Below are 18952 nucleotides of genomic sequence, written 5' to 3' on the forward strand. Positions count from 1 at the left end.
GCATATTATTTTAGTTATTACAGTATTATCTTTTTTCTTCCTGGCCAGTTATTCCATTTCCTTACTCTTACATCCTTCTTTTTATTATTTCATCTTTTTTTCCCTGATTTTTGAAGCATTCAACCCTTTTATTAAGTCTTACTGGCCATGTACAAAGCTAAAACACAATCAAGAAAACTAGATGTAAATGTTACATTTCCAGTCTCAACATAAGATGATAAATGCACTGTCAGCGGTTGATCAATGGCCATAAACAATGCAACATTTTGATCCTGCATAAGTACATTAATGACATTAAGGATGCTGTTTCCTGCAGGACAGGCTCAGACTAAATGTTAAGGTTTATTACTTCAAGCTGATTTGAAATGACTTGCTTTTGTTCAGCTTGCTGGCAGTAAATCTGGAGCTACACTTAAAAAGCTCTCAGGTTTTAAAGACTTTTTCCATTGTTTTGACCACACATAATGGTGAAGTCAGCACGGCTTTATTGATCCAGTCACTCACTTCAGCAATTTCTTCATACACTGCAAAAATGGGATTTCAAGAGAGTAAAAAAGTTTTTTTTTTTTTTCAGATAAACAAGTCCTTGTTTCTTTTTTTTTCTGTAAAGAAACAAACCCCTTTTACACTCTCAAAGTAATCTCATATTCAGAAAATATATGTAATATTGTCTTTATATGCATCTAAATATATATAAAAATGGCAATTCTTATTAGACATAAGGTCCATTTCTTTATTTTTAAGACTGAGATCCTTTTCTCAGCTTTAGAATATTAACTCTGTCTTAAGTAACTGAGCTTTAGTTGCTTGTTTTACAACACAACTTGCTTAAGTTTTGGCTTTTTTATGTTAATTGGCAAGTCTTTTACTGTAGCTTCAAGAAATCCAAAGCCAAGCAAATGTTTCTCACATTGGCAGATTTAATTATATGTAAGAATATTTGACTTAGTTCCAGTCAGATTGTTTTTGACATGTACATAAATCACTCCTCGGTGTTGTTTGCTAATACAGACACAGATGCAGATGAAGTTTATTGATCCCCAGAGGATAATTCACTGATACAGAGACTCAGCTATGAGGCTAATGACGTTCATTTTGTCGACTGTTAATGTAATTATACTTCTCTTTTTTCTTTTGTTCAGACAAGGTATACACTGTAAGCCCGGAGTTTGTATTTTACTAAAATGCTTTAATTACAATGCACTTAAATGATTTAAGTTTTATGATGTTACTATAAAATGTTCAGTATATTCTACTAATTTGTAGACATAGTTGAAAGTACGAAAAAGTTTAAGTTGAATGGAATTAAATCACTCAGTTTTAGTCATGACCCACACCTTTTATCTTCGCATTGCATTGTGGGTATTGGGCATGTTGTTGAAAATGTGTTCTTTTTCTGTGCAGGGGTTCAGCGGGGTTGTGGTGTTAGTGTTAATTTGGATTTAATGTGTGTATGTCAGTGTTTATTGGCCTTTTTGGGTTTGTTTTTGTATTTTTGTAGAGCTGCACCATGAGTCAGAGCCAGAGGAAGAACTATGGCTTTACTGTTCATCTGAGGCTGTTATTGTACAATAGAAATCTGAATGAATTGTCAAATTAAAGCACTTCCTGAACTGGCAAATGACATTGAGCTAACTTCCATTCATGCTACAATATTTAAAGTTGAGTAATTTCAAAACTATTTTGGTCAGGAATAGGATTTTGAGTGTGATTAACTTAAAAAAAGTTGTTGAATCAATGATAAAATAATCTGGCTGCAATTGAGAAAATTAGTGTAAGCTAAAATGCTGGGTTGAATGGTTGGATAGTGGGGTTGATTTTACAACAGATTTAAAGTACAAATAACTTGTCTTTTAGTGTTTTCTATTTAATAGTTTAAGTTCAGTACTTTTAGCATTAAAGTTGAAGCTACTTAAACCAATTGATTAGTCGATCATTACTCAAATCATTTATGTGCAATCACTTGCCTCAGATTTTTGGAGTAAACTCTACTTATCCGGGCTTACAGTGTAGTTTTTAGACGTTACCGAATTGACAGTTTCGACTATACCTTGTTTGAACAAAATAAAAAACAAAAGTATAATTAGACTCAGCTATAGTTAATATTAAGACACTGCGTCTCTTGAAGTCATATTCATTCATATAATGCATCAAATCCTCGTCTTCCCTGATATTCAGCCTAAATCACAGATAAATCCCTGGCTCTAGTGCTGTGTCCTTGTTTCAGTCGTCACATCCATTAGCTACAGCTTCTTTCCCACCTACAAGTAAACAGCTTGTTTTTCAGCGTCCTTTTACACAAGCTGCCTCTAATAAAGAGCTCCTGCTCCAGTTGGCAGTCAGACTGGAGGGCCGGCCCACTCTGAACAGCATCGGAGTGGCTCCAAACAAGAGATTTTTAGAGACACTGAATTCTTCAAAGGATATTCTAATGTTTATGACCGCCAAGCACCCCCCCCCCACTACCTGCCTCTGATTCTCAAGCTCATATTTTATGTATAAAATTGTCCAGCATGCTATTATCAGAAATTAATTCATATCTTAGCAATTCATCCTTTCAACAGTTTTTTTTTTAATCTCTTCTGTTTCATGGGGTGTCTTTTTTGTTAAATTTCCAGTAGTGCAGTCTAGTATTTACAGTGCAGAGCATACAGTAAGTACAGGTAATGTGCATATTGTGAGTAACTCATTTATGTGCATGCTCTGTTATCACTTCCTCATCCTCATCAGATTAGCGCTGCACGTTCTGAACAAATGGAAGTGTCTCTGCTCTGCTTTAACCCTGTGCCTCTTCTCTTTGGCAGGTTAACATGGTTATTGGGATTCTCGTTTTTAACAAACTGGTGTCCAAAGACGGCATTACTGATATGAAACTAAAGGAGAGGGCGGGGTATGCCTTATACCACACATTCATTTTACACAGCGACCTATAACCAGCATCGCAGCTCAGCTAAGTCGGCTTTGCCACATGGAAGTAAAAGCAGGATTATTGGCTTCTTGTTTGAAAGTGATCCAATTGGGTGAATGGGCAAATTGATTAAAGGTGAAAAAGCAGGAAATATACTCAAATTAAAGATGAAAATGAGACCAAAAGAGACCAAACGAAAAATTTTTGAGTTTTTTTTTAATCATAAATTAAAGACCATTATCGTTGTATCTTACTTTAAGTAGATGATATCAAGACAATAGAAAGAATGAGAATGGAAAAGCTGTCTGGTTATTGGTCCTGCACAGACTGAGCAACATGACTCATCTCATTGCTTTTTTTAAGTTCCAAATTTGTCGCATTTTCCTCCTGCTGCTCTTTGTTTGCAGGTGTTGCTATTGATGTATAGTTCTGTAAATCCATCTGTGTCTTTTCTTTTTATTTCTTTTTTTTCTTCCTGTTTGGTTGTTTTTCGTAAAGGGAAGCAAGGTTTTCCAACAACATTCAATTACATTTACAATACTTCCAAAGGTCATGGTTGCATTTTACTCCATTAGAGATTCTGATGCATGCAACAAGTTTAAAACCTGTTAAACCCTGACCATATTTTCAGGGGAAAAACGCCTAAACAGACAAACCCAAAGTAAATGAAGAATTCCTTCACAATCATAAGGTTCATATGGATGTTCTTGGTGTCTGTGGACATTTACAGACCTCACAGAATCTGTTCCCATTGTCTAAAATATTGTATCTATTACTCTGCCTGAGTAAACTGGAACAAACTAAAAGAGAAATTAGAATTTTTTATCCTCGCCTGTTTTTTTTGGCTGGATTGACGATGATATGCATAAATTAATTGTTCGTGTCGGACATTTTTAATAGCGTATATTTCACCCCACAAAGATGAAAAATCATGTTTGAACATTAAAGTTTGCACTAAAGTACACTTTTGATGTACTTTTATTAACATTAGGGTCTAAACTTTGAGCAAAAGTTGAAAAAAACATCCATTGTCCTGATTTATTATATTTTATAGTAGATGAATATTAATATAATTTTTTAGCCCTAATATAATTTTTTAGCCCTAATATAATTTTTTAGCCCTATTAACCCCTTTAGCCCTATCAGCCTGTGTGCTGATAGGGCTAAAGGGGTTAATAGTTGAAAGAAAGACATCTGGACCATCACAGAACTGGCATTCTCTGCTGTAACTTTAAGGAGTATTGAGTTGTCATGATTGACAAAATTGAAGGCTGCAGCAGGAAAAGTGAGCTGTAATAAGAAAAGGAAGAAAAATGGGTAATTTTAGCAGAATTACAGTTCTGCAATTTGAACACTCAGAGTCACTTTATTTGATTGAACGCTTTCATTTTTAGGACTATTTCTCCATATCCAGATGTGTTCGATGTGTTTAATGTAGTGCACTTCTGCATAAGGGCTGAAAGCAGAAGGAAAGGAAAAGGAAAAAAAAAAACATCTTCTGATATACACTTTTTTCTTTTCCAATCCACCATATTCTGGAAATATTTTCAACTTGATCCTCTGAATGTAACAGTGTAGTGGGTCATAGTCAGGCCCCTTCTGGACCTGTGAACACTTCACCCTTTTCCAAAGAGATACAACATTCCAAGAGCCCATAATGCACATCACCAAACTCCCACTCGTTATTATAAAAGGCAGCAGAACACATTGATCAATATGTGATCCCAGAGTTATTGCACATCCTTGTTCTTTTTTATGCCTGAAGCATCTGGATGTGTTGGTGGGGACCGACGGTCAGCTCAGTATCCTGTTTTAATTGTAATTTTTATCCAATCAGAGAATTTTCTGGTTATGTACGAACAAATACAAAGTGACATTTAGGTATACTGGCTGTGGAGTGGTTGGAAGGTGTATTTTTTTTAAAGATATATATAATTAGTAGGCTTAGTTTGTTGCTACTCTGCCACATGTCTTCATCTCTAATATAACTGTAGATTTGACAGCTAACAAATAATAATAATAATAATAATAGCTTTATCTATGTAGCACCTTTTTGAAAACAAAGTTTACAAAGTGCTTTTGACAGACAAGTAAAGGGCACAACAGCAGGATACAAGATGTAAGTAAAAACACTAAAACAGAAGCAACACAATAGGAGAGATGTGTACAACAAATGCAGAAACATGACATTTCCAATAAATTGAATGAATCGGAATAAAGAAGGCAGGGATAACGTAACATGATGCTGTCAAATCAATGCAAAAATAAAGGCGTGAGATAAAACAACATCATGTATGAGAATATAAACCAACAATCAAACAGGATAAGATTCAATTTTTTAAAAAATTTGAAATTAAAATTAAAAGGGACAAACATCACATAAAAGCAAGTCTATAAAAGTGTGTTTAAGAAGTGATTTAAAAGATGCCACTGATTCCTCAGCCTTATGTCCTGGGGTAGGCCGTTCCAAAGTCGAGGGGTCCTGATGGAAAAGGCCCGCTCACCCTTAGATTTAAGCCCCCCCCCCCCCCCCCCCCCCCCCCCCCGGAGGATCTAAGGCTGTGTACTGGCTCATAGGTAACTAACATCTCATCTATAGAACTCGGGGCCAGACCCAGACCAGACCCCCTTTAAAAGTCATCAGTAAAATCTTAAAATCAATTCTAAAACACACAGGGAGCCAATGGAGGGATGTGAGGATAGGGGTTATGTGATGTCGCCTGTTAAAATCCCATTTTCCAAAATGTCAGAACTCTCCATAATAGAAGGAAAACAATGCAATTCCTGATCAAAAAGAAACCTTTAAAACAACGTGAATAACGTGAACAAACTGAAATTTCTTAAGAAAACTAAGTGCAATTTTAACAATATTCTGTCTCAGTTTATCACTTAAACATGTAAATTACAACTTACAGATCACAGCGGATCGACAAATACATAAAACATTAATTAACAGGCAGAATATTGTTAAAATTACACTTAAGACATTTTAAAATGTTCATATTTGTTCAGGTTATTTGTGTTTTTGTGAAATGTTTGTTTTAGTGTAAATACAGTAAAATGACATGAAAATGTTTACATTTACAAGGACAAAAATTTGGAGTTGTGGTCATTTATAGGTTATTCTGATAGTATTTGACTGATCTGACCCACTGGAGATTAAATTGGTCTGTATGTGGAACCTGAACTAAAATGATCAGTGTAATTTTTGCATTTCATAAATTCATCCCAGGGCCGGACTGGACCCTTTGGTGGGCTGGATTTGGCCCCGGGCCACATGTTTGACACGTAGTGTTTCCATGGTAACTACAGAGCCTCTGAACGTCCAAATGAGTCATATCTGTTGACCATGAAAAGACGACAAACTGCATTTAACATCAGTTATTTCAACATATTAGCAAATTTAATGTTTCAGAGGTTGTTAATCAGTTTAGACCAGTAATTTTGTTCGTTAGTGATTTATTTGGGTGTTTATGAGTTAAACAACTATTGATAAACTTTAATAAATACTGTAAATACAGTGCATAATAATCCATATCGTAATGTTCATTTAAAGGCCAGCATACCCAACTTAAATCCAGATAAAATCGGGTGCTAAATCCTATAAATAATAAAATAAAGTTTACAGAAGTTTTACAGTTACATGATAGGTACACTAACTTAAATTCAACACTGTGATGTTTCTGAGAAGTGCCTGTACGTGTGTCATCTGACAATAAATGTGTTTGTTATCAACACTTACACAGCCTTTTTGGCACATTGTATAATAATGCTAATTCCAATGCTAATCCTGTAAAGGGCCTTATTATTAACTAACAGTTATTACAAATACCTGTTACCCATACCTCAAGGTAACTATAAACACTGCAGTGACTTGCGGTAAAAACATTCCGACTTATTACAAAGAAAATTGGAAAAACAACACATACTATTTGGCATTAGCATCACTGGTTATTGGTGAAAATAGAATGTATTGGTTTATAATATATCACATGTTATCTCATAGCACTTTACCTTTAGAGGCGGTGTAATGAAAGCACAGATCCCTTATGCACCTTGCTCCCTTTTTTTTTTGGTTTCATATTTTTATTGATGTGTATAAAAGAATATGAAAGGTACATACATGCCAACACCATGGCACACTGATGTCAACATTAACCAGGTTTGTAAACACCATTATTTTTTAGATTTGCTTTTTTTTTTTTTTTTTTTTTTTTTTTTTTAGTAACAAATAACAATGAAACTTGACAAACAATACAATGAAAAGAATACTAAGACATAATCTGAAAAAATAATTAAACTGGTGACATAAACATAAGACAATAAATAAATAAGTAATAAAGGAAAAAAAAAAAGGAGGAAAAAAAAGGGGAGGGGGAAGGGACTTACAATGTCTCAAAAAAATCCATAAACAGATGCCATTTATTGTAGAATTTGTTCAAGTTTCCTCATTTTGAATATCTAATTTTCTCTACTTTTAAAAATGACATAACCTCATTAGTCCATTGTGTGCTGGAAGGGGCTGTTCTAGATTTCTAAGTAAGGAGGAGGTGGTGTTTAGTGATCAGGGAGGTCAAAGCTAGTACTTCTAACTCTTTAGCGTATTAGAGTATTGGGTGTACTCTTCCAGGAGACCAAAAATACTAATGTGTGGTGAAATGTCAATAGTTTTCAAAAATACCTGGGACATGGTGTTGAAATAAATTAACTACTTCTGTTTTTCTTCCTTTTTTTAAATTCTTTTTTTATTTAATTTTTTTATGAAAAAAAAACAAGTAAAAATAAATAAATTAACCAAAAATGTATCAGGGCTGGACAAGAAAAAAACATGTGAGACTGCAGGCTGAGTGTCCACATCTGTCGCAGACATCGACCATATTTGGAAAAATCTGAGCCAACCTCGTCTTTGAACGTTTGAACTTTGAACATCTAAACACAACTTTAAACTGGATCAAGGTCAAACAGGCACAAACAGTGGTTTTATGAATGACCTTCAGTGCAGATTCCACCAGTGTTCCTCAAAAACCAGTCCTAATTCACGCTCCCAAGTTTCTTTTGTATTGGAGGTTAACCTGTTAAACCCTGACCATATTTTCAGGGGAAAAACGCCTAAACAGACAAACCCAAAGAAAATGAAGAATTCCTTCACAATAATTAGGTTCATATGGATGTTCTTGGGTCTGTGGACATTTACAGACCTCACAGAATCTATTCCCATTGTCTAAAATATTGTATCTATTACTCTGCCTGAGTAAACTGGAACAAACTAAAAGAGAAATTAGAATTTTTTATCCTTGCCTGTTTTTTTTTTTTTTTCGGCTGGATTGACGATGATATGCATAAATTAATTGTTCTTGTCGGAGATTTTTAATAGAGTATATTTCACCCCACAAAGATTAAAATCATGTTTGAACATTAAAGTTTGCACTAAAATACACTTTTGATGTACTTTTATTAACATTAGGGTCTAAACTTTGAGCAAAAGTTGAAAAAAAACATCCATTGTCCTGATTTATTATATTTTTATAGTAGATGAATATTAATATAATTTTTTCGGCCCGTGGGTGGGCTGATGGGGCTAAAGGGGTTTTTAAATAAACATCGTATAACTGAATAATGGTATAAATTGTGGAAATTAAAGACCTATGGAAAGGATCGCACCTTGCTCCCTTTTACCTGTAGGCTGTTCTGTCTCCATTGGCATCATTGGTGCATTCAGATGTTTTTGTTTTTTTTTCTCTTTCTCTCTCTCCCCTTTTTCTCTCTGTCTCTTCCTTTCTCTCTGATAAAGAAAATGTTTGCTTTCTCCAATGATCTCTCTGTTCAACTGTACTTGTTTTTGCTGTCTGAAATGTCATGTTTGAGTTTGCACAGAATCCCCTCTCTCTCACTCAGGGCTCTCCAATCAGGAACACATCAGTCTCAGAAGCCCCCTCCCATGTCATCAGTGATTGGGTAAAAAAAAAAAAAAAAAATTAAAAATACCTGCCCATTCCATTCTCTTTTTTAATGTATGGCTATTAGCCCCGCCCATCACCAAACCTGCTGAATCCTCTATAGCAAGCACCTGCGATTGGCTTATTATTAATTCCTGCCTCTCTACCTCACTTCTCCACTGTTGACCTCGCAGTTCTTCTCGTAGCTGGATAGAGCATAACACGCTTTTAGAGAAAATGCCACTTTTTCAACAATAACACATACTAGCTGCAGCACAGATGTTTTCCATCGACCTGGATGACATGGGTGTGTGTATGTGCAAGGTCTGTATGGTAGTGGTACGAGTTTGTGTATAGACGCTGAAGTATCTTGTAGAAAATCTGTTGTGAATCTTACAGTTTAGAATCTTCTGTGGCTGTAATAAGCTACATTCTGAAAGTTAGGGTTGTGGCCTTTGGCACGTGGGAAGCTCAAATAGCACTATTTTCTCAGCTTCTTTGTAAAAGTTAAAGGTATGTTTAAGTAAATCATTTTGCACTTAAGATTTGATTTAGATGGTCCGGACCAGCATGTATGGCAACGTAATATAAGCTTAAATGTGACTCACTTGCCCCTCAAGGCTTTAGACTGCATGTTATATATATATACTGTAAAGCACAGGTGTCAAACATGTGGCCCAGGGGCCAAATCCGGCCCGCCAAAGGGTCCAGTCTGGTCCGCGGGATGAATTTGTGAAATACAAAAATGACACTAAAGATATTAACTATCAGTGGTGTCAAAATCCTTTTAATTCAGGTTCCACATACAGACACATACAGTCCAATTAGATTTCCAGTGGGTCAGAACCAGTAAAGTATTATCAGAATAACCTGTAAATAATGACAACCCCAAATTCTGTCTTTGTTTTTTTTGCTGTAAAAAAGTCAAATTACATGAAATGTTTCCATGACCAAACTATAAAACTGCACTTGTTTCTCTTCAGACAATTCAAGTTGTTCATGTTTTTCAGATTTTTAAGGAAACTTTGTAGATGTAAACCTGATCATTATATAATTTTATTTTTCCACTGTTATTATTCTACTGGTTCGGCTCACTGCAGATCAAATTGGGCTGAATGTGGAACTGAACTAACAGGAGTTTGACACTCCTGCTGTAAAGTATAGAGATGCAAAGCCAGCACTTACAAGTTCTTTTTCATGGGAACTGAGAAAAGACAAGTGACTTTTTTTTTTATCCTTTTTGAGATATGCCATCATTTACACGTTTGTCGTTTTTTTGTAATTTCTTCACTTGTAAGGACAATTTTACAACTCAAGAAAGTTGTAGTTTATTGTATAATTGTTGATGGTGTCTCTGCAGCGTCAACATGACCAGACTTATAGTGATTTTCACTTCTTTCAATACTTTTTTTTTACATTGCTCTCGAAGAACAAGGTGAAGTATGCCCAGGTCAAGGCTGTTTTAAGGCTCATTTATGCTCACTTTATGTACATAAATAGGGACGTCTGTTTCCTGGGGGCTGCTACCAATTGTGGGCCCCATGAAAGGTAAACGTTGTGGATAGGGATGAGAATCGAGAACCGGTTCTTTTTTGAGAACCGGCTTAAGATTTAAGGATGGGAGTGATGTGGGTTCTCCTGTTTGTGCGGGTCAGAAGCCTGGCAGCAGAGTTCTGGACAAACTGTAGACGGGCCAGCTCCTTCTTGTTTAAGCATGTAAACAGGCTGTTGCAGTAGTCTAAGCGAGAAGACACAAAAGCGTGAACGATCATCTCGAGCTCATTGATGGACACCATAGATCTGAGTTTGGAGGTGTTGCGTAGTTGGAAGAAACAGTTTTTAACTAGGTGTTTGGAGTAGAATTCTAAAGACATGTCCTGGTCAAAGATGAAGGAAATTTTTCTGTTCAAATCTTAACGCTGCCTCCACTCTTCCCGGTGGTACGGCTCTGTTTTGTCCGTCTGGGAACGCATCCACAAGCTCCTGGAAAGGGGACGGACAGAGGGCGGTCTTTATCGTAGAGCATAAATGGGCCTGTAGTTTTGATGACACGTATCATGTGAGACAAAAGATGCAGGAATCAGTTATTTTTTATTTTACTATCCTTGCTACAAGTTGCAACTTTCTTGACTCGTAAAATTATGCTAAATTGACAAACATCCTATTTGTAATTTTTCCGAGGTTAGCAGAAGGACTTTGCCTCTCTGTACAGAATGAGCTCAGGTGTCATGATAAAAGTTTGCGCTTCCTCGTGACTGTGTGTTGAGTTACTCTGGATCTTTTCCTGCTTCCTTTACTTTCACATTTGTCACGTTTATTTATTTATTTATTTTTTTGTAGACGGTTTAAGTGGTTGGATTTTGTCCTTACTTTATAGATTGTTTAAGGTGTTACATGGGTTGTGGTAACTTGAGGTCTTGTTAAATGTCCCAAACATTTTATGAAATTCTCTTGATGTGGTTGTAGTATTTATCTTGTCGTACATCAGGGTTAATGTCGTCACTTTTTGGCACCAAACTCGGACTAGGCTCTGAATGTACCAGGACGGTGTGAGTTCTGATCCAGCAGGTGGATAAACCAGAGGGTGTGTTTGAAGCCTCTCCATCCATTTCTACAATCACCACTTATTGCATTTCATAATTACTCACACAATCTAAGTTTATCATAGTTTATAACATGGTTGTAGCTCCACAGTATGTAAGAACTGCAGTATATAATAATGTAATCATTTTTCACCTCATTGTGTAATAAAACTGCATTTTGTAATAAAATTCTTGAACGCATTTTGTTAGAAACTTTGTCGCATTTTGTAATAATTTATTATATATTATGTCTTCCAAATTTCAGTGCATCAGTAAGTTAATTGTCAGTAATACTTAATTAGTGCAGCTTTTGTCTCTAGTTTGCAAACATGTTCTCCATTATAATGAATACAGTTACATTTGATTTAAGTTTGACCAATGAAACATCCTACTAGTTGTTTTTTTTTTTTAATGAATTCTAATTTAGCTGGATTGTGTACTGTTGTTCTGCTGGTATGATGGGTTTTCCAATCAGGGCATAAATTTTGATGGTTTATTACATAATACACCAAATTATTACATTTCCTATATTAAAAAAAGTGCTACACCTGAGTTTTGTAATGACTGTTGCAATATGTAATAGGTTATTACAAAATACAGCAAAGTTTATCACAAAATGCATTCAAGAATTTTATTACAAAATGCGGCGTTATTACGTAATGAGGTGAAAGATTATTCCATTATAACATATTGCACCGTTATTACATAATGCGGCGCTGCATGGTTCTTTAGAACTGAAAATGACAGAATATGGATATGAATCAGACTCTGGTTGTGAGTTCTTTGGACTCTGTACTCAACTGAAACTGTTGTGAAGATGAAGTCTTTAAAGTTAATGGGATGTGGTTTTTTTGAGGCAAGAACATGACTGGACCTTTGTTTGTAGACAGGTGGACAGGCATGTGAATGAACAAACCAACAGCTGCAGGAATAAAGAATAGAAGTCTGAGTGGGACGAGCATAAAAGTGCCATTTTTAGGGCTGACAGTACACTGACCTTCTGCCTGTGGTTATCTTCACTCGACCACCCCAAAAACATCTCTAAGTCAACAGACAGAGAAACAGTGTCAACTGGTTTTTGGTGAAAGTGATTTAAAAAAAAAAAAAAAAAGAAAAAAGGGCCAATGAAGCAGAAACAGACTGTAGATACAGAGTTTGTTTATTTGTTTGCTTAGGTCATGTAATGGTAAATAAAGCCGTAACTCCCAGAGACTGTGGCAAATCATGATTGAAAAGTAAGTGGCTGTAAAAACAGGAAGGAAAAAAGGAGTGGAGATTAAATTACTTTTGGACTAATTACAACAAATATTGCAGCTGCCTGTTTTAATCAGATGATGCCTTAATCAAAACAAATTAAAACTTTGCAAATATATCAATTTATTTATCCTGTCACCAACACTTAATGTGAAAGAATGATTTTGTTTTCGTAGGATCCTCTGGAACTGAGCTCATTCAGACAACAGCTCCCACATTTTTCCATGAGTCATGTTCAGATGAAAATGACAGTTGAAACACACATCAGGGCCGATACTCTGACCCTGTTTATTTATCTGAACCCACTTTTATTAGTCTGTGGTTCATTTATTTGTGCTTTTGGACTGTAATAGTTCCAAAAGTTTGAATTTGAACCCTCTAAGTGCTGCAAAGATATCTTTGTATTAATTCCAGCAAAAATCAAGTGGATTTCTACAACCTGTTTCAGTTCTTTCTTCATTCGTTACGTTTATTAACTAGTTACGTCACAATATTTGCACATATAAGGTCAAGACTTCTGACCAACATTTCTCCGAGTAAATTGAAAATATGTCCAAACTTCGAGCTGAATACCTGAAATGTTCAGTTGTTGGTTGTATTAATGAACTCAAGTGGTTTAACGGGACAGAAAGCACAATCAACAAACCAGGAGGGGGTGGGGTCGTGTATTTAAAGGGCCAGCGCTCCAAACCACCTTTCTGGTGTCATTAGTCATACATAGGGTTGAAGATGGACCTGTGGAGTTGAATGAATGAAGAATTCAGACCCAAGCAGAGCATTTACAGTTTATGGAGAGCACAGGGAAATGTTTGAAAATGCTGAATTCCAGTTAAAAAAGCTAAATATGATCCCTTTAAATATCAGGCAAGCATTTTTGAAATTCACAGAATTATTCAAATTAAGAAATTTACATTTATCTAAAAAAAAAAAATGCAGTAGTGGAAACTAAATGCTTTTTTGTTGAAAAATGTTATGGCTTTTTTAAAAAAGCATGAACAGTTAGTATCTTACCTTACTGTAACTGACTTTTCATTGACATTCCTTTAGGTAATTTTATGAAAGTAGCTCTGAAATGACTATTGCTTTCCTTTCTGTTCATATTGCTCCTTTACTTCAGAACTGTTATTACAGAAACTGGATATTATTTCCTGTAGAAGACCAAATCTATATCTGTACAATTGAAGATGGACCTTGGAGTTGAATGAATGAAGAATTCAGACCCAAGCGTAACATTTACAGACTGTAACTTAAAATACATAATTCCATTTTTTAAAAAAAAAGCAAAATATCACTCCTATAAGTTGTTGTGTTCTAGTGAAATATGTCAACAAAAGCACTTGCCCGACCATCGGCCCCTTCCTCACCCAGACTGGCATCTCTTGTATGTGCTCGTCAAGGTGTTAATGCAAAACATGTTTAATGAAGCTAATTAATTTGTCTTGTGTTTAATTAAGCGCACAGCAGCATCTCTGCCAGGCAGGTCAGCTCACAGCTCACAGAGGGTTCTCACTGCTGCGCCTCCTGTTCCCCCAAAATGAGTTGAATTCAGTGGGAAAATTCAAACGGACAGGAAAGGCCTCGTTCCAACCGCCGCCGCTGCACTTTATCCTCTACTGAAACAGCCTCTGTATTTACCCAGTGCCTTCAAATTAATTAGATCCTGAGCCTAAGTAAGTACGTTTTTCCTCATCATTACGTGATTCAAGTTTCTTAGAATCACTTTCAGGAATCATTGTAAAAAAAAATAAAAAAAAATACAGTTACATCAAAGTAGGACCTGAATGATTACGAGGAAAATGATGCGACCCTCTGAGCTGCAAAGTAGGAACAGGAATAAAGAAGCACCAGTTTGTAAGATGACGGTTTTATGCAAGATAATACACCCTTTAAACCCTATTGGCAGACGCTCGCATAACTTGAAAAATACATTTAGTCCTTAAATAACTGAAGTTGAATGGTGCGAAATGCTCTTTTAGCCTATTTTCTGTCAAGCTTTCACACATTATGCAGAGTCAAGCAGTGATAATTATGTTTGACGATTGAATCTTTTCTACTGTCAGATTTTTCAGACGGACTACACAGATACGAACAAGTCAAAACATTGACTCGAAGAATCCGTGTTTAGTTTGTGTTATGTTCTATAAGTTGATATACTGTCCATTATGTGGGTCAGATAGATCATTTTTGCCGAAGATGATTTTTAAGCGCATTTTTAGGCGTAATAATCCAACTGGTCTTTGTAATCTGCAGCCAGACAAAAGATCAGATGCATAATGTTGAATGAACTGTTTGTGCACAGGTCAAGCATGTGATTTGGTACAGTCCTAGTGTCATCAGACATTTCTTTATATATTTTTTTTCTTCTTAATTAAAAAATGAAAGTCAGAACAGAAGTAGTTTGCATCTAATTCTCACAATCACTCAAGCAAACAAGCTCACAGCGATACATCGACAGAAAAGTAGCAATTATAACACAATGTCAACCACGGAAACAGACAAAATAAGCAAAATATAGCAACAGAATTTTATTATTTAGGAAAAGAGACCAAATGTAATGTTCGGCAGGTCATATTCTTACTCCATACTGTAGTAACTGCATACATCTGCATTAATTTCACTAAATATTTATTAAAATAGGTCATTTGCAGCTCTTCTCTCTGTTGTCTTCAGTTATTGAGCCTTTCCAAATCATGGCTCTTGTCTAAAAATCTCCTGGCACCTCCTGTCAGTTACATTTGAGCCCAGATAAGAGTTATTCCTTTAGTTATGAAGGTGAATAAATGTTTTGCCTCATACTTTGGCTGTGTTTTTATACTCTTGGTAAATATTGAACGAGGACTAAACTGCATCTGATCTATTTTCTGGCTTTTTGTATTTGATTTTTTTTTTTTTTTTGCTTAACACACCCCAACCACCCAACCGTCCACCTTTTGCCATTTGATTGGTAAGTCTGGGAAGTGATGTTGTATTTCCAAAAGTGTTGATTGCTTTTTAATATCACTGCCTGCGGTGTACATTTAGCGGCCGTATTGCCCTTTTACTTGAAATTGAATTTCTTCCATTATGTGATTTTTAATCCAGACGTCCAGGGGCTACAAAAATCGATTCCTTCAGCTCTTCAGCTTTAATTGCTGTTTAGCAGGAGGCCGTATGGTAACAGATGAGTTTGTTATTACTTGTCGATATCTCTAGCGGTGTATTCAGTCCTTGTCTGGCAACAGTGGAGGGATCTACGGTGTTACAGATAGAGCTCAGACGGATTGGACATTTTTGTGCTGGGGTGTACGATGTATTTTCCTTGTATTTATTCCTAGAAATAATTTGTTGTTTGTTTTTTGGCAAATCCTATTAGAAGTACACACAGAAAGTCGGTACCTGGCGTTGGTGTAGTCAGTTAAATCTGTCTATATGATTAAAATCTTTTTCTGATGTAGTGTCCATTTTGGTGTTTAGTTGTGAAAAGGGCAGACGATGAGGCATCAGATCACATACAGGGTTCCTACACAAGTGTGGAAAAGTATGGAACTTGATTTTATAAATTTCCAGGTCTGGAAAAGTACACGACAAACAAAAAGTTCTGGATATTTTTAATTTTTGGGGTTATTTTTTTTCAGTTAGGATTCTTGCGCAGTGCTTTTTACTTTTTTGTGTGTGAATTGAATTGAAACAGATTTTTTAATGACCAGCCATGGCAAAAATGACAAAAAAAGGACAACAACAAAAAAAGAAATATCCTTAACTTTTTGTTTGTAGTGTATGGAAAATGGAAACAAATGTATGGAAAAATATTCATGTTTCCAAGACTGTGACCGCAGTTCTATTTTCTAAAATATAAAATTAGGAATATCTTAAAAAAAAAAGAAGTGGATCGATCTGTTTTTTTAAAGCTCTTGCTAACGCTGCTAAAATGTTTGTGTGAAAGCACATACAGAAAACATGTGGGCAGATTGACAAGTTGAATGCCCCGCCTTCCGCTCTTATCCTCCTCCAATCCATTTTAAGCCCCGCCCAGGTGTCATCAAGTTTCACTGCTGCTTTGACGGACAGCTGATGTCCATACACTGTTTTTGAGCGAGATATTCGACGTGCCTTGTACGATCATTGGCAGAACTCATAATTCAGTGGTTCCCAACCTGTTTTGGCTCGTGACCCCATTTTAACTCTTTCATGCACAAATTATGAGAACCTTAATCAAGATTTTTTCCTGAGTGTTTTTATTCCTCTATAGGCATGAAAAAAACAGTTTGATTGAAAATTTTCTCCTGAAAAATATTACAAATAAATAAAATAAAAATAATTATAAAAAAATTTTAAAAATACATTAAAAAATAATAATGAAAAAAAAATAATTATGAACCCATTTTTCATGAAGTTGCAAAAATGTCCACTCAGCTGGACACCACGATTAATTTTTGACGCACAGAAACATGTATTTACTGATAAATTTTGTGAAAACTATGGGGAGGACTTGTGATTCTGGGGGTTTATGCTCAGGAGAGATTGACATACTTTAACAAGTCATGTCAGAAAAGATATGTAGTGTCGTAAAACTTTAATAAAGATATGTGTTAAAAAAAAAAAAAACAACGAAAAGAACAAAACCCATGAATATACAGGAGAACAGCTGTAGAATAGCTGTCCACTGGAGTGACCAGTATGCATGAAACGGTTAACATCACACATTTCTGGTGACCCCAGACATTCAAAACTTTTTTTTTTTTGGCTAAAATTAATTTGTTTTTGATCCTGTAATAGTTTGCTATACTATGTTGCAAATAAACGTTAATTTTAGAGGACATTTAGTCTATATAATGTCTATTCTTGTGGACAGAGGCAGTAAATCCAGGTGTAGATTACTGCACAAAGGGAGAATGTGATTTTCCTTGGTCAGGATCTGTCCAGTCAGTCCAGCTGTGATTTACAAGGAGGACAATTAATACTGAACAAACAAGAACTGAAACTATGAATTATGAAAGAGCTGCAGCATCTGAAACTGACCACAGTGAACATGTGACACAGAAACAGAACCACAGTGCTGCAGTTTCACAACCACAGTTTATCATGTCTTTTACGGATTGGGATTGTCTCTCTCAGCTCACCATATATTTTTTATTAGTACTTTTTTATGTTACCGGCCGACAGGCTGTAAGCTAATGTCGTCATGCAGCGTCCGTCGTCTGTTACAAAACTTTCAATTGTCTTCTTCTCCAAAACTACAATTCTGATTGACTTCAAACTTGGTATACAGCTTCTTTATGATGATGTCAACAAAAGTTAGTGAAATTATTTGGAGCTGGATCTGATTCTGGATTTGGTGCCACTTTGAAAAATGTCCCCATTATCAGAGATAGGAAGTGGATGGATGCAATAACTCAGTAAATCTAAATGATATCCAGTGTAAATGTCTCCAGTCCAGCCCTGATGGGGAGATGACCCAAACATAATGTCCACATGCTGATCAGGATCTTCTTCTGGATCTGGAACTGACGCAAAATTGAACATGGGCTCTTATGGGGAAAAAATTTCAATCGTCTTTTTCTCTGAAACTCCAGTTCTGATTGACTTCAGAATTGGTATACAGCTTCTGTATGATGATGTCAACACAAGGGACTGAAATTATTTGGATCCAGATCTGATTCTGGATTTGGTGCGACTTTGAAAAATTTCCCCATTATAACAGATAGGAAGTGGATTGATCCAATAAATCAGTATCAATGATATCAAGTGTGAATTTGAATTTTTGACAGATCTGATTGGAATATGAGCAAAACATGGACTATTTCTGTAATAGAATAAATACACAGAACTGGGGGAGAATAAATGGATCTGGATACATTTCTCAAAGCTTTGAATTTGGCCGCTAAGCTCCAGGGCCATTGGTCCAATTTTTATTTTTATCAAGTACTAGAAATTTCAGGCGACATTTGAATTCCAGGCGACTCCACATTGTGGTCGTAAAACAGCTATAATGGGTAAATGTAAATTCTCTGACAACTGGCTCATAAATCCCAAATATAAAGACTGTTTTTTTACCAAGACGTCTGGAAATTCAGGTTAGGAAAAAGTCTAGAATTTTGAAATTTCAAATGTGTAGGAACCCTGCTCTAATACAGTCTAGTGCTTGGAAATGCTTCAGCGGTCCAGAAACCAACAGTTTACATTAGTTTTGGATGTGGGTTCTGTATAATCATAGATATGCTGAAAATAAAATGAAGACTCAGCAGCCGTTCTGTACATAATGTGCGTAGTTGCTGCTCCTCCGTGAACCTTTT

At 35.8% G+C, this 18952-nt stretch overlaps 1 protein-coding gene across 4 annotated transcripts in view; it reads left to right on the plus strand.

Moving 5' to 3' along the window:
- adgrb1a (adhesion G protein-coupled receptor B1a) overlaps window positions 1–18952 on the plus strand; it is a 298620-nt gene that overhangs the window by 251406 nt on the left and 28262 nt on the right. For 3 of the 4 annotated variants that reach the window (XM_030157689.1, XM_030157686.1, XM_030157688.1), the window contains one exon: window positions 2805–2890. In XM_030157689.1, coding sequence (XP_030013549.1) covers window positions 2805–2890 — 86 coding nt within the window. Of the gene's footprint in view, window positions 1–2804; window positions 2891–8803; window positions 8864–18952 lie in introns of all 4 variants that reach the window. The other variant, XM_030157687.1, reaches the window with a different exon arrangement.

This window comes from Sphaeramia orbicularis, chromosome 16, assembly GCF_902148855.1.
Source record: "Sphaeramia orbicularis chromosome 16, fSphaOr1.1, whole genome shotgun sequence".
NCBI lineage: Eukaryota > Metazoa > Chordata > Actinopteri > Kurtiformes > Apogonidae > Sphaeramia > Sphaeramia orbicularis.